Here is a 14,339-nt window from a genome sequence, read left to right as displayed (position 1 = left end):
GCTAACTGGCTGTGTGTGGGGAGGCAGCAGTGACACCTTGTGGTGAAACCGTAAAACTGCAGCTTTTCACCTCGGGTGAGGTCATGGACGCGAAAAAGAGGTACAGCGCCGCCCCGTGAGTCTGGTTGGAAAAACCGTCTGTCGGCGGGGGGAAATATTAGAAAACAGAACACAGCATGACGCTAGCGCTTACCAATTGATAGAAGGCATTAATATTATTCTAACGGTTATTCTGGCGCCGTGGCTGTGTGCTCAGCCTGGCAGCCGCTGGAGATCAACGGACACCGCGGCACCGTCCATCGCGGCCAGCTTTACGTTCCCACGGCCAAAACCAAACGAGCCGCTTCGGGGTCAAACCGTCAGGAAGTCGACCGCAGGGGGACGCGAGAGGTAGCAGCGGAAATGTTAGCTATCCACAGCTCGGCTTGAGGGGACATTTTGTGGGCCAGTCTCGGTGACCGCATGCCGCTGCTTTTACTCTAGCTAACGGGCTATTTGCTGGGCTGCAGCCAGCTAACTTTGGCTAATCGGGGCCCTGTTCTCCCTCTCGATACCTGCATTTTCCGGATTTTTCAAGGTAACCTAAAGTACTGCTGGCTCTCTGCTCTGACTTACAGTACCAGCAGACTGCTTCTTTTGTGTCATTTTACCGAGTCGCATCCCATGCTATTGTGTTCCAGTGCAGTTGTGACGTTAAATGTGTGTAAAGACGATGGGGTCCAATAAAGTTAGACCTGTTCGTCAATATATGACTTTATAGCAAGAAGGCAAAGGCAGTGGGAAACGCAACATTTGGTGCACAGTAATCAGTAAGCGAAATAAAATGACAGTACCACGGCATCCTGGCTGTTAGCCAGTAAATACAAAAACTGATCCAACTTCTCCCCCATCACCATTCAGACATCGTAGACTGCATCCACAGGTACTCAGAAATGTAGAAATACACATACTTGTTTCAAAAAATAATGAAGTGCTGGATTCAGACTCCGAAATACAGTGAAAATGAGCTATTTGGAGGACATTTCTATCAGCTGTTTTGTGCAAAGCTGACTTAACTTCATTAATAATATAAGAATAAAATAATATTATGGGAGTTCAAACATTATTTCAGCCCAAATTCAGATGCAAACTGATGCAAATGAGCATAATCGTGGGTTTAAGTTTGACTCGAGTAGGTGTGAGATCTCTAGTTTTGTAGTGCAGCATCACTTGGAAGTAATTTTTATTGTAAGCACAATGAAATTTTCTTTGTTTTCGGGCTGGGATCAGCTGACCTGAGTTTCTGCTCTTGTTGGCTGTCAGGGCAGATTTCTGACACCCCTACACACTATAAAGGTGGAATTCAGTGAATTAATCTCCTTAGTATAACTTTAAATTGACATGTTTCCTTGTTACAGTGACCATAAACGCCACATCTGTAAACTTCTCCACAGTACCGCAGATTAACTGGTTTACCCTGCCATACACTGCCTTTTCATGCAACCTTGGAATAGCAAAAAGTTAGTATACACTTCACATAAGCGACACATCAGGTATAGATCTGGTATCAGTTCACAAGTGTCTAAAATGAATGAGGATGTTATGTTTCAGCTTTAACTTCCCAGTCGGTTAAATGTCACGGAGCAGTCCTTACCTTTTAAAATCTAACCTCTCTCCATCCTCTCCTGTCTTACTTCGATAAATAAACTTTTTTTTTTTTAACATTTTGAAGTGTGACAAGTGTTGAAGTGACACATATTGTGATTTATCACTTTGTCCCCAATTGTTTTATCCAGTAAGATAACGTCATCTTACTTAAGTTTTTTATTCTTTTTTTAATGCATAATGGATTGTCAAGCAAGCAAGCTGCAGTCAGTGTGCTACTGAATGGGGTCAAGTTGGCAACTACATAGTCTGTTTCTTGTAATACAGCAATTAACTTAGAACTATTGGTTTGGGCATTATGATGATAAGGGTAAGAGTACGTAGGGGCAGTAAACTGAATTTCCCAATTTGTGGAAGAACACTGAAGTTTGAAAAGCTCCAGGTCGCTGCTGATTGGTCAGATGCAGTGACATCAGTAGGTCACCTGATCTTTGCTAACTGACTGTGGTTCTGCATAACTCACCTACCCTCTGCTCCTCTGTCTGCAGGGCCATGGATTTCCCAGGCCATTTTGAGCAGATCTTCCAGCAGCTGAACTATCAGCGTGTCCATGGTCAGCTTTGCGACTGTGTCATCGTGGTAGGCAGCCGACACTTTAAAGCCCACCGCTCCGTGCTGGCGGCCTGCAGCACCCACTTCAGAGCGCTGTTCACTGTCGCAGAGGGAGATGCTAGCATGAACATGATCCAGCTGGACAGCGAGGTTAGAAAGAAAACGCTGTCAAAAAAGCGAAAAAAGTGTTTTTAGTCATTCTAATGGTGATTGAAACCACTGTGTGCGTTCTGCAGGTGGTGACGGCCGAAGCCTTTGCCGCTCTCGTGGACATGATGTACACGTCAACACTGATGCTCGGGGAAAGCAATGTCATGGATGTTCTCCTCGCAGCTTCGCATCTGCACCTCAACAATGTGGTCAAGGCTTGCAAACACTACCTGACAACACGCACGCTGCCCATGTCCCCCTCATCCGACAGAGCTGCCCATCACCACCCACAGCAGGAGCAGCAGAGGCACAGACAGCAGCAGCATCAGCAAGTAGCTGATTTAGCAGTGAACCCGACGTTAGCAGCTAATGCTAACCTTGCAGCAAATGCTGCCACTTCAAAGCTGCAGCGCTCCTTCTTACTGCAGCAGCTGGGGCTCAGCTTGGTGAGCTCTGCTTTGGGTGGGATGGAAGACGACCGGGCGGGAAATGTAGTTGGCAGTAGGGTGGTTGACCAGAGGGCCTCCTTCCCAATCCGACGCTTCCACAAACGAAAGCCCTCTCTGGCGTTGGGGCTTTCAGAGGAGAGACCCAGACAGAGACAGCGTCCTTCGGCGCCTAACCTCGGGTTGTTAGGAGAAGAAGGGGTGAACGCAGAGCGGGAGGATGGAGCACTTCTCTCCCCAGATTCCCACAAGATGGGGGACGAATCTAAACTTGACCCTGCGATCACTGGGTTAGCAGCTGCTTCCCAAGATGACCCTCAGATGCCGAGTCAGTCAGATAGTGGACGCTGCGAGGAGGAGAACTTGGGGAGAATTCAAGGAGTAAACAAAGAAGAGGACATGGATGACCAGGATCAGCAGGACAGCAGAGCAGGGGTGAAAATAAAATCAGGAACAGAGGAGGAGGAGAACGAAGAGGAGGAGCAGAAGGTAAAGCTACAGGTTTGTCTCTTCAGTGGGCAGGAATATTTCCATAGATAAAACTCTCCAGACCTCTCAGGCTTGTCTGTATGAAGTAAACAAACTTAACAGAAATCGTTGGTTTGAATGTCATTAATGCAACCAGGGGTTAAGGGATTGGACAGAAGAGGGAAGTCATAAGATCGGGTGTAGCAATGCAGCAGGGGAAAATGACTCACTTAGAAATAAGTCACACATAATTTCTGTTGTGAGGATTTGATTTCCTTGCGGATGAACTGTGACAGCTGACCTGTGCTGGCTCTGAGGTTCACTGCTCTTTGTGGGTTTTGCTTGCTGCAATTTACGAGATATTAGCAGATGTTACATGAGCTGTCGTGGCCACTCTCCAACCTTTGGGCGGTGAGGTCATGGACGCGAAAAAGAAGGTGGAGATTGGCAGGTGAAGGGTAGTAAAGAATGTCATCAACTTAAATTCAAACTAATGACTGTTACCCTGAAGCCTTGATTACATTTTCCGCATCCACTTGGATCCAACAGACATAAATTTGACCAGCGTTTTTGTGGCCTCGTTAACTAATGTGCAGATAATTGACATTACAGTCCATGAACTACACACACACCCCAGGCAGAAGAGTTCCAGCAGACTTCAAAGAAGTATAAACAGGAGGGACAACTCGGCCATCGAGTTTCTAGCTGTCATAACCAGTCCTAACAGTGATCGTGAACACCCATCCTGCACTTCATTACTGTAAACTGTACCACAGCACTGCAGAGTACCTACTTTAGCCTGAAAAGACTGTCCAGTATAGATTTTAAATAACCCCAAATTGTCATTTAACAGTATGGAATGATTAAATAAGTCAAATAAGGACAGATTATAACAATAATTCCAAGTTTTGAATATCTATATCAAGTGTCAATTGTAAGGTTGTCACGGTACTAGAATTCCACACTACCGATACCAATCATCAGAACACTACTCGAAGCTCCATACTATTGTCGATACCACCCACCCACACACACACACACACACACACACACACACACACTCTCTGCAGCAGTAGCAGTAATGGCGAAGAAGCCATTTCTTGCAAAAGTTAACTTGTTAATTTTCCACTAAATATTTCCAATTATAGGTTAGAGTTAGAAAAAAATATTTATGATTAACTTTAGAGGTTTTATTAGTTTTACAACATATATAGAGGAATTTATCACCATGGCTTAATACGCCACCCTGGACCTGCAAATTACTGTTACAGCTGCTAAGACGACACACGTCAACAAAGTAGCATCGCACTGTGACAGAAGAACGGGGAAATGGTTGGATGTTAACTCTTTATTTCGAAATGAAATGCTAGAAAAAATACAATGTCTTGGTAAGGCAAAGCGCTTGTTCAAGAGATTATTTTACAGCATCTGATGTTACCCATTCGGGAGCTGGCTCTGAGGTTTCTGTGAGAAGTGTCCCCACAATAAAATTCTGTCCAACTGTGAGACCTTTAGGCAGTGTTGTGAATATTAATTCTTACATTAGAATTTGAGGTCTTATCTCCCTTGGCCTTAGATGAAACATTTCTTTCCTTTTCTTGCTTTTCTTAGGTGGTTGTTAAACGTGAGCCGCTAAGTTCTCCCGAGCCAGCTGATGAAATTAGCGACGTCACATCGCAGGCCGAAGGCAGTGATCCTCCTGAGCCTGGGTGCCAGGAGGACGAAGAGAAGGTGGAGCTGAGCCCAGAGAGCAGCGACCGCAGCTTCACTTCTGAACCCCAGCCCAGCTCCGACTCTCTTCTCCAGCCCAGCTCCCAGCTCATCCTCAAGAGCAGTATAGGAGGAGGAGGCACGAATGGAGGTGGTTTTGGACTGAGTGGCAAACCTGGGTTCAGCATTTCCAGCTTCCTCAGCCAAAAGGATTTTGCGACTGGCAGCTCAGGGATGGTTGCCGGAGAGGACGACCTTCCGAACACAACAACTGGGGATGCAGTAGCACATCGCTTTCTGCTGAGGCAGGAAGCTGCTGGCACTTCTGGCTCTGCTTCTTCCTCTCTTTTGCAATCAGGCCCACTCAGTGGTGAGAGTAGAAGCAGTTTTGGAGATAATCTGCAAGCCGATTCTCTGTTCCTCCGCCCCCTGCATGATGGTTTAGGAAACCCCAGAGGAAATGGGGGAAATTCAAGAGGAGGACGTGGAGGAGTGGATCCTTTTGATTTGGAATTCCAGCGCTCGAGTTTGGGGCTTCATTCACTGGGACGGCCCTCAAGAGAGACAGGAGGAGTCAGCGGCACAGGTCTGAGTTATCCAGGCTACAGACGCATTGCTCCAAAAATGACCACTGGCATGGGAGGAGAAGAGGCAGTAGGGGGGATTCTTCAGGATGCTGCCTCCTCTTCATCAAGTCTAGCGGGTCCCCTGCTCCTCAATGAGAACGGAGGGTATGAGATGAGTGGCAACAGGCCCACCTCCCTCCCCCCTCAGCTCACCCGGGCCTCAGCAGACGTTCTGTCCAAGTGCAAAAAGGCTCTCTCAGAGCACAATGTCCTAGTGGTTGAAGGGGCACGAAAATATGCCTGCAAAATCTGCTGCAAAACATTCCTCACCCTGACTGACTGCAAGAAACACATCCGTGTCCACACGGGAGAGAAACCCTACGCATGTCTGAAGTGTGGAAAACGCTTCAGCCAGTCTTCACACCTATACAAGCATTCCAAGACCACCTGTCTGCGCTGGCAGAACAGTAACATGTCCAATGCCCTGCTGTAGGAGCAGAGTGTGGAGATTAAAACACTAGGAATCAGTGTAGCTGCCTTTAAAGTCACAAAGCTGTTATAAAAATGTTTCTGAAGCTCTGACTGAACGGCCAGTTTTGTTATCCGCTCTGTCTAAACTAACTGATCCTGATCACAGACCAAAGATGGGGATGAAAAGGTAACTTAATATGAATGTGTAACATTATCTTCTCCAAGACCAGTTGATAAAGTTTCTGTTAAAAAATTAACCCCATAGAAAGATTATAGGGATGTAGGCCGATATATCAGCCAATACTGGCTATTTACCATTTGGCATTGATAATGGCCAATAAGTGAAAAATTTAAAAGGAAAAAACACCTTTTAACAATTTTGTGAGCATAACACAGCATAAAAGATGGACGTAGCTGCTGTGACATCACCCTTTGGTTAGTGAACTCCCATTATGAAACTTCAAGATGAGTGTCTTCACCATTTGAGGTGATCCTTTAGTGCCGATTCATTGTTAGTGGTACACTTGGAAGTAAATTCGATTCAGTCATTGCAACACTCAGAGGCAGCTGTGCAACATCAGCACTAAAGACTGACATCATGTAAAATATTGTATTTAAATTCATATTCAGTGCATAATTGTAAAAACATGTAGCAGCTGACATTATTGACTGTGCCTTGTTCTGTGCACGGCCCGTCACATCCATTCACATTCATCCACATTGGTCACCATTATGCGTGTAAGTGCTAAAATCTAATGGTTTATTAGATGCAAGCAAAAAAAGGCAGAGATAATCCAGTGTGTGGGAGAGACCTGGGTAATGCTGAAATCTGTAGCATTTTAACAGTTCAACCAGCAGAGAAGGCGACAGAGTATGTAGTGTTGTAACAGTGTTTGTATTCTGTCATGCGGTGAAATGTCATCAGTACTTTGTTAATTAATAGTCATCATGAGGAATCGAGCAGTGACTAATTCAAGTCAAATTAACGTGACATGATCGTCGTCTATGGTTGATTTTCAGTCTGTCACTGACGTTGTTGCTGATGTTGAAAATGTTTTTGGTAAAAGGCCAAATAATTCAAAATGTACTCATGGAGGCCTTCATGTGACATATGTCTGCAAGAGTAACAGCCTCACTTTAAAACATTTATACTTGTTGTGGGAAAATTCTGAATTACCCTGATTACCCTTCCACCACAACTGTTTACCTTAGAGTGAAGTTTCATTGTTTACTGACGTAAAATTATTACGGCAATCAGGAGAAAGGTTTAAAAAAAACAAACGTATTTTTCTGTCCAAATTCATAAAACAGTTTATTGTGATTGTAAAAATATGGCACTACGTGACGTTCAGCCGTAGCTTCTCGGTGTTGTGTGTTTATTGAGAGAACGGCGAAGTTTCAGTGACGAGTTCAGCATGTGTTGGGGGAAAAAAAATATTTCAACATGTAAATACTGTATTGCACATTTCTGGTAAGTCTTTTGGAGAGGAGACAAAACAACTCCTAAAGATGTAAACATTGTGTGTATGTTTGCTACTGTACTTGATATGAGTGCTTTATACGTGTCTCTTTACATATAATGTTGCGCCTGATACAAAAACACTGAGACAAATCAGTCTTTTTTTACAGCTAATAATGTTTACTGGAATGTTGAACTATGTGACGACATCTTCATTGTAATCCAACCATCCGGCTCACCCAGCTCTTATGATCTTCCTTCTTCCTTTCTTATTCTGTTGTGCTGGAAATGAAAACAAAGTTCCACTAGTCTAGAAAAATGTAACATCACTAAAGGAATATTTCACATGGAGAAAGTAATTTAAAAAAAAAAGATTTTAATGTTTTTATTTTTTGTTAATTACAAGAAATTTTGTGTTTTATGTAGCTGTATTTTAATGTAACTTGATAAATGTTGGGGAATGCTGTAAGTTACAAGTCAACTATGTTACAACTGAGGATTTGTGTAAGCTTAAATAAAAGTATGGACAGGATTTACAAAAATAATATCACATGAAGGTTTTCTAGCAGACATCCTGCAGGTTGAAAAACAGCCTCTCTGGATGGCAGTATGTTTTTTGAAACCGTGTTCATGCTGTGTTGTAGAGTTCTGTTTTAGTGAACTGGAATGGGAAAAAAAAATACATTAATTAACATGTTTGCTTTTTGTATACTTTAATGATTGGTGTATTGTGACACTTGAGCTGTCAGTGAGGCAGGATCATTGCTTTCAATCCTAGTTGGCACCTTGTTGTACTGTAGAGTCATCACACTGTTAGCCCTTTACAAAATGACACTTTTTAAAAAGAAAAAAGTTATTTAAAGTTATTTTCCCTGTAAATTTAATTCAGAACTCTATTAAAGTCATTTAAAATGACCAGTGATGGTTTAGTCTTTAATCTGACTAAAATTTAGTCTGTTGCTCTGACTCTCACTCACATTCAGCTTCTTCTCTCATCATGAAGCGAGGTAGCTGTAGCAGGCTTTTGAAAAATACAAAGGTAGATATGGGATCAGGCAAAGGTTTGACTGTTTACATGCCACACAAGCAGGTTAGGTGCTGTCTTCTACGGCTGTTGTATTAATTATTAAATTATTATTAAAACTGCACTGACTGAACTACCCTCTGTATGAAGATGTTTGATTTCTTAGAAAGAAATGTGTATAAAAGTCTGAATTGATTATTAAAGTCACTGCCTTATGCCCTCTAGCTTGTAAAGCCGGGCTTTTGTTGATATGCCAAAATTGAAAGGTTTGGGGGGGATTTCTTTCGTTTTTGTTTTCTGTATAACGTCTGTAGTGTAACCATGGGGTGGCTAAATGTTTGTCTCTTTACTGTTGAAGACTTTGAAGATTGTATAGTATGTTCAGGTGTTGTATAGGCTGAATAAAAATGCTATGAAATTCAGTTTGCGTGCAACCTTCTTATCATATACAGTGCTGCGAAAAAGCCTTGGCCCCCTTCCTGTTTTCTTTTTTTTTTTAAATATTTTTCACACGTGTGTTAGATCATCAAACTAATTCTAACATAAGACAAAATAACTTGAGTAAATACAAAATTGTTTTTTGTTTGTTAAATTAAGAAATAGCTTTCCAAAAAAAGTGTGGTTAATCAGTTGAGTTCAATTTCCTTATCTACACTCAGGCCTGATTACTGCAAGACCTGTTGATTCAAGAAATTGCCAACATAAGAAGCTGTCTCACAAAGCTAACCAGGCTAAAAGATCCCAAAAATCAACGCAACATGCCATGAACAGCTGAGAAGCAATGTCACTGACACCTATCAGGGTGGAAAGGGTTACAGAGCCATTTCTTAGGCTTGATCCTGAATCCTGAAGGAGAATGTCCGGCTATCAGTTTTTCCCCACGCTTGGGTTATGCAGCAGTACAATGATCTGAACCAGGTTGTTCATGCGCCAACCCTCCAATGTGGCTGTAATAAAACAATTCTGCAAAGAGGAGTGAGCTGAAATTCCTCCACAGCGATGAGTAAAACTCTATGCAGTTCTTGCTGCCAAGGGTGGGAAACCAGTTCCTAGGTTTATCGGGGCAATCATTTTTTCACCCAGGGCCAACTAGGTTTGAATCACTTTTTTTTTTTTCATATAATTTCAAAATCAGAAATCAGGAAGTGGGCAAAAACTTTTTCACAGCACTCTAGAATGCCAAACTAAAAAATGTGAAACTGAAGACTAAAGAAAAAGGAGACAGTTGCAACACTGCATGGATTTACTTCAGTCAGCAAAACATATTTTGAACAGTAAGTAGAACTAATCATCCACTATTTGATCATTTTTTCAGAGCGGAAGCTGTTTTTTCTTAAAGCTTGAGCTCTTTGATCATCGGCTGCCCTCGCAGGCCCAGGAGGAGGTTGTTTGCCGCCAAGGAAGACATGGCATCACGGGTAGTATAGGAGGCACTCGCAATATGGGGTAGAATCACTGCAGGAAGAGAAAATATTAAAACCAAATGATAGGCAGAGAGGACCAAGTGTGGTTTAAAAACCTGTTCAAAGTAGCAGAATGCTCACCACAGTTTTTGAGCGTAAACAGTGGGTGGTTGGTTGGCAGTGGCTCGGGAACAGTGACATCTAATCCAGCTCCTGCGATCTGCCCTGTGGACAGAGCTTCATACAGGTCTTCCTGGTTCACCACCCCGCCTCTGCGCAACAGCAAAAGCACAGTTATAGACTCAAAGGGCAGAATCCTCGCTGCTGATTGCCTACAGTACATATCCATTTCTCCAGATGCAAGTCACCGAGAACTTAAATGATTAGTCATTCTAACTTTCTATTAGTCAACTAATCAACTGTGGAGGTCATTTTGTGAAACTGCGAGCAATCCTAATATCTCAAATATGAATATTTGGATTTGAGGAAACACAATGGTCATTTCTTAAAACCATTACATTGCATTTTGTGTATTAAATGGTGATCAGTGAAGGAAAATAACCTGTTAAACATCAGGTTAATCAGTAATTAATGAGCACAACACTCACAGACCACTCTTGGGGTCTTGGGTCATGCATGTATCAGGTAGGGGTACCTGCTCGTGTTGATGAAGATGGAAGTCTTTTTCATCTTGGAGAAGAGGTTCTTATTGCAGATCTCCTTTGTCTCTGGTGTTAGAGCACAGCACACAGCCAGGAAATCTGACTGCTTTGCCAGCTCATCAAAAGAGACTAGAACAAGATACAGTGCAAAGTTATTAAAAATAAACTGAAAACTAAAATAAAACAAACCTTTTTAGCTGGTAGGAATCAGATGAAAACTACAATAGATGCACTAATATCACTTTTATTATCATATTAAGTTTGTGGGTGGTTCTTAGGACTTCAAGAAAGACTTATGAAAAGTCAAAAGGTTTTAAATAGCCTTATCTTTTGACTAGCCCCATCTGCCCTGTTGACAGGGGATCTTTTGTCCACATATCATAGAGTAACGTCCTTGCTGGGTCTTCCTTACCATATTCTGCATTGATGGCACTCGCCAACTCAGGCCTGGGGGCCACATCTGTGTAGATAAACTTCTTTACTTTGAAAGGTGCCAGACGCTCAGCAATGGCCACACCTTTGAGTACAAGCACACACTGTAAAAAGCTCATGACTGACAGAAATGGCAGTTTGACGATACGCTGATGTAAAGGTTGTCTTAGTGATGTGCTGCTTACCGATTCTGCCTAGTCCGAGAATACCGACAGTGCTGTTGGCCAGCTCATAACCACACAGCCACAGCGTTCTCCACGTGCCCCAGCCACCACTGGCGTCAGTGAGAGAAAGAGAGAGAATTTATTTTGCACAATTTGCATTTGTGCATGTATGTTTTAGTAAATCTTCCACGTATGTGTGATCTTATTTTGTATATGACAGTACGTCTTGGCCTCATGTGTGGCCTCTATGAGCCTCCTGGAGGTCGCAAGCAGCAGAGCTACTGTCAGCTCAGCAACAGCATCTGTCAGGACTTCAGGGGTATAACCTATACGGATTCCTCTGTAGGGAAACATAAACATTGCATACAACGTTACATGAATATTTCACTGCCTGTTTGCATGTTAAGAACCTTTTTTCTTAAAGGGAAAATCACTCTCAGTAGAGCCATGAATGGCATTCACATGTGTTACAATAAAATAAAACAGAAAGAGGGAACTCACCGTTTCTTCAGCTCATCCAAAGACAGATGATCGAATCCCACTGACATTGTACTGAGGACCTTCAGGTTTGGACCTGCAGGAATACGTCACACATATAAAGACATGCAAGGCTGTTTGTTGCATTTAGGTTATTTGTCAAAGGCAAAGGGCAGACCTGCAGCGTCCAACAGTTCCGCATCAATTTTTTCCGTCAGCGTGCAAAGCAGACCATCTACACCTTTGACCTTCTGAAGGAGCTCCTTCCTGGGCACCGGTATGTCATCTGAGTTCCACAGCTCAAACTGCACCCTAGGGAAACAGAAATCACATGACTGAAGATTTAAATCAAATCCAGTTTTCCTCTATCGTCACCTGGAGGAAATTTACTGGTCAAAGATGAAAAAAAATCCCAAATACATGAGCACAGGTTTCACATTTTTATACAGATAATGGCTCTTCTTAGAGATACACAATGTCAAAGTGCCTTTCATTGAAATCCTGGGATTTTAGGGTGCAGTGAAACATTTGTGCAGCTCTCTTTCTCAGGGAATACCCTTTAGACTATGTGCTTTATTTGACGAGACCTTAAGGCAAACATTAGCTGTCATGTTTGTTCAAAGTAAATGATGAACCTCTCAGACCAGATATTCAAACTGCTTAAAGTGATCAGTGTCAAATCTCCTGCGGCACACATCGCAAAGTTACATTAAAACGCTAAAATTTGTTATTTTAAGTGACATAACAGGATACTAAAAATAACTCACTGTCCGGATTCGCGGAGGATCTTCAGGCCCTCAGGTGGGATCTGTCGTGTGACATAGATGCGCGGCAGGGTTGACATCTCCCTCTGGATGTTGCTTGTTAGAACCCCGGTAATGTTCAAAGGAGTAACGGCGATCTTCTGGAGCCGACGGAGTGCCATGCGACTGCACCACATTGCAGCGTAAGTGCGTGGGCAGAGTGTCCACAGTGTAGGATGAGTAAACTCTGGAGACTGTTGTGGGGTTTGTGTGTGATTCTGGCTGCAGTTCAAGGGGGAGGCTCCTTTGTGAACTAACCAATATGATAAAAGGGTGGGAGTCTGAAGGTTTGAAAGGGGAAAAGTCTGAAGGTCTGAAGGTTAGAGATACTTATCCCTAGTTCCCCCCCAGAGAAGCAAAAATCGGTCCAATTTTGTCTCTGATTATGGAACTAGAGGCTCTTTATATTCAAAACAAAGAGACACAAGCATAACTAACCGCTGTGACAAAGACAGTACCAGAATTGTGTTTTCCATCCAGAACTGGAGCGAGTTGTGGTGTAAATGTTTCACTTAGCTGGTGAACTTTGTTTCTTTAAATGGGGGGGGGGCTGAACATTGTTTTTTATCTTCTGTTTTCACTGGCTGCGACTAGTTTTGATATCTCTGTTTTTACAACCTGAGCCTGCCTGCGTTGTCGTGAACATAGAAGAGTTGTTGCTTGGTTGATTGCTTATTTTTTCTCAAACTGAAAAATAAAATACCCCTAACCCGTAAAATGGCTGGAGGAGGTATTGTCACACCTCAAATCCAAAGCGATAAAGCAGACTCATCATCGACAAGGTTGATTTAAGATAAGGCAATCTTTTCTGACATGTTTCTGCTGTTTCTGTCCTGCTTTCAGTTAGATGGACCTTAAAATCATTATTGTGTTACAGGTATTACTTTTGTGTTACTTCTTTTCTTTTATGAGTAGAATGCATTGTTGTCACCATATTCACATATACAATATACAAAAGTCTTAAGACACGCTTTATCACTTTATATTTTTGTAGGAAAACAGGAAATAGACTCAGCAACTTATTGAAATGTGCAAACACACATAGAAATACAGTATACAAGGGGAAAAAATAGAGTTTGTATGATTCTAATGAGCTCGGAAGTCAGTATTTAGTATTATTGGTAGAACAGTGTGTTATATATTCTTTAACACAGCCTGGACACTCTTAACCTTTCTTTCTTTAATTATGTAGTCTTCAGGAATAGTTCTCCAGGGTTCTTGTAGGACACTTAAAGCTCTTCTTTGAATGTTGACTTCCTTTTCTTCCCTTCTCTGTCAACATGATCCCACACTGCTTCGGTAATGTTGTGGTCCGGACTCTGAGGAGGCCAATCCATGACTGATAGTGTGTGTTTTTCTAGCCAGGTATGCTTTTACTGCATTAGCCATTGCCAATCACGAGCTTTTCTGATGGTAGTTGTTCAAAATCTGTGTTGATAATTCAATTTGTTTTGACAAAATCCCCAACACCACTGGCTGAAATGCAGATCGAAACCATGACAGAGCCTGCAATGTGTTTTACAGACCATCACTTATAATTTGTAAACACTCACTTAGACACCAACTGTTGTACCTCTCTTCCGACCTCCTCTGCACATACTGATGAGCTTTTTTTCCCTGCTTCCCCTCCTTAAGACTATATATATATATAGCAAAAAGAAAGAAAGCAAAAAGATATATATATATTTCTTTTTACTTGCTTTTTAAAAAACCTAACACTGATCTATCTATATATATATATATGTATATTGCTCAATACACTTTAAAGAAATACAAGAAAGTCTGGTTCCTTGAGGCAAAATATAAAGAAATGGGTGGTGACTCAAGATTATACCTTTGAAAACAAAATGGTGAAATGTTATTCTTTAGAAAAATGTCACCCGAAATCTACTAAATCATCATAAATGT

At 42.2% G+C, this 14,339-nt stretch overlaps 2 protein-coding genes across 6 annotated transcripts; one reads left to right on the top strand and one right to left on the bottom strand.

The window, feature by feature from the left end:
* The first annotated feature begins 28 nt into the window (after nucleotides 1-28).
* On the top strand, nucleotides 29-8,912 carry LOC116325960 (zinc finger and BTB domain-containing protein 5). Of its 5 annotated transcripts, none has more exons than XM_039613846.1 (4): nucleotides 29-100; nucleotides 2,133-2,346; nucleotides 2,433-3,293; nucleotides 4,872-8,912. In XM_039613846.1, the coding sequence occupies exons 1-4, from the start codon at nucleotides 84-86 to the stop codon at nucleotides 6,027-6,029; spliced, it is 2,250 nt and encodes a 749-aa protein (XP_039469780.1). In that variant the 5' UTR covers nucleotides 29-83; the 3' UTR covers nucleotides 6,030-8,912. The 5 variants fall into 5 exon arrangements, with proteins under 5 accessions (XP_039469780.1, XP_039469779.1, XP_039469782.1 ...); XM_039613845.1 differs by having other exon boundaries at nucleotides 81-115; XM_039613848.1 differs by having other exon boundaries at nucleotides 81-390.
* Nucleotides 8,913-9,715: 803 nt separating this feature from the next.
* grhprb (glyoxylate reductase/hydroxypyruvate reductase b) lies at nucleotides 9,716-12,639 on the bottom strand. The gene is made up of 9 exons (XM_031747078.2): nucleotides 12,396-12,639; nucleotides 11,807-11,940; nucleotides 11,653-11,725; nucleotides 11,375-11,491; nucleotides 11,173-11,261; nucleotides 10,968-11,072; nucleotides 10,549-10,684; nucleotides 10,035-10,165; nucleotides 9,716-9,945 (listed from the first exon to the last, which is right to left on the bottom strand). The coding sequence occupies exons 1-9, from the start codon at nucleotides 12,566-12,568 to the stop codon at nucleotides 9,824-9,826; spliced, it is 1,080 nt and encodes a 359-aa protein (XP_031602938.1). The 5' UTR covers nucleotides 12,569-12,639; the 3' UTR covers nucleotides 9,716-9,823.
* Nucleotides 12,640-14,339: the final 1,700 nt, after the last annotated feature.

The sequence above is a fragment of the Oreochromis aureus genome, linkage group 6 (assembly GCF_013358895.1).
Source record: "Oreochromis aureus strain Israel breed Guangdong linkage group 6, ZZ_aureus, whole genome shotgun sequence".
NCBI lineage: Eukaryota > Metazoa > Chordata > Actinopteri > Cichliformes > Cichlidae > Oreochromis > Oreochromis aureus.
Note: the sequence above shows the minus strand (reverse complement) of the source record. Positions and strands in the feature narration are given on the sequence as shown.

Bases quoted from the DNA above. Each gene is read 5' to 3' on its own strand.
- LOC116325960 (XM_039613845.1), top strand. From the start codon at position 84: ATGGACGCGAAAAAGAGGTACAGCGCCGCCCC. The intron at 2,347-2,432 runs GTTAGAAAGAAA...TGCGTTCTGCAG, and splicing joins TGATCCAGCTGGACAGCGAG to GTGGTGACGGCCGAAGCCTT. The intron at 3,294-4,871 runs GTTTGTCTCTTC...TGCTTTTCTTAG, and splicing joins AGCAGAAGGTAAAGCTACAG to GTGGTTGTTAAACGTGAGCC.
- grhprb (XM_031747078.2), bottom strand. From the start codon at position 12,568: ATGTGGTGCAGTCGCATGGCACTCCGTCGGCTCCAGAAGATCGCCGTT. The intron at 10,166-10,548 runs GTACCCCTACCT...GCTGTTGCGCAG, and splicing joins ATCTTCATCAACACGAGCAG to AGGCGGGGTGGTGAACCAGG. The intron at 9,946-10,034 runs GTGAGCATTCTG...CTCTTCCTGCAG, and splicing joins GTTTACGCTCAAAAACTGTG to TGATTCTACCCCATATTGCG.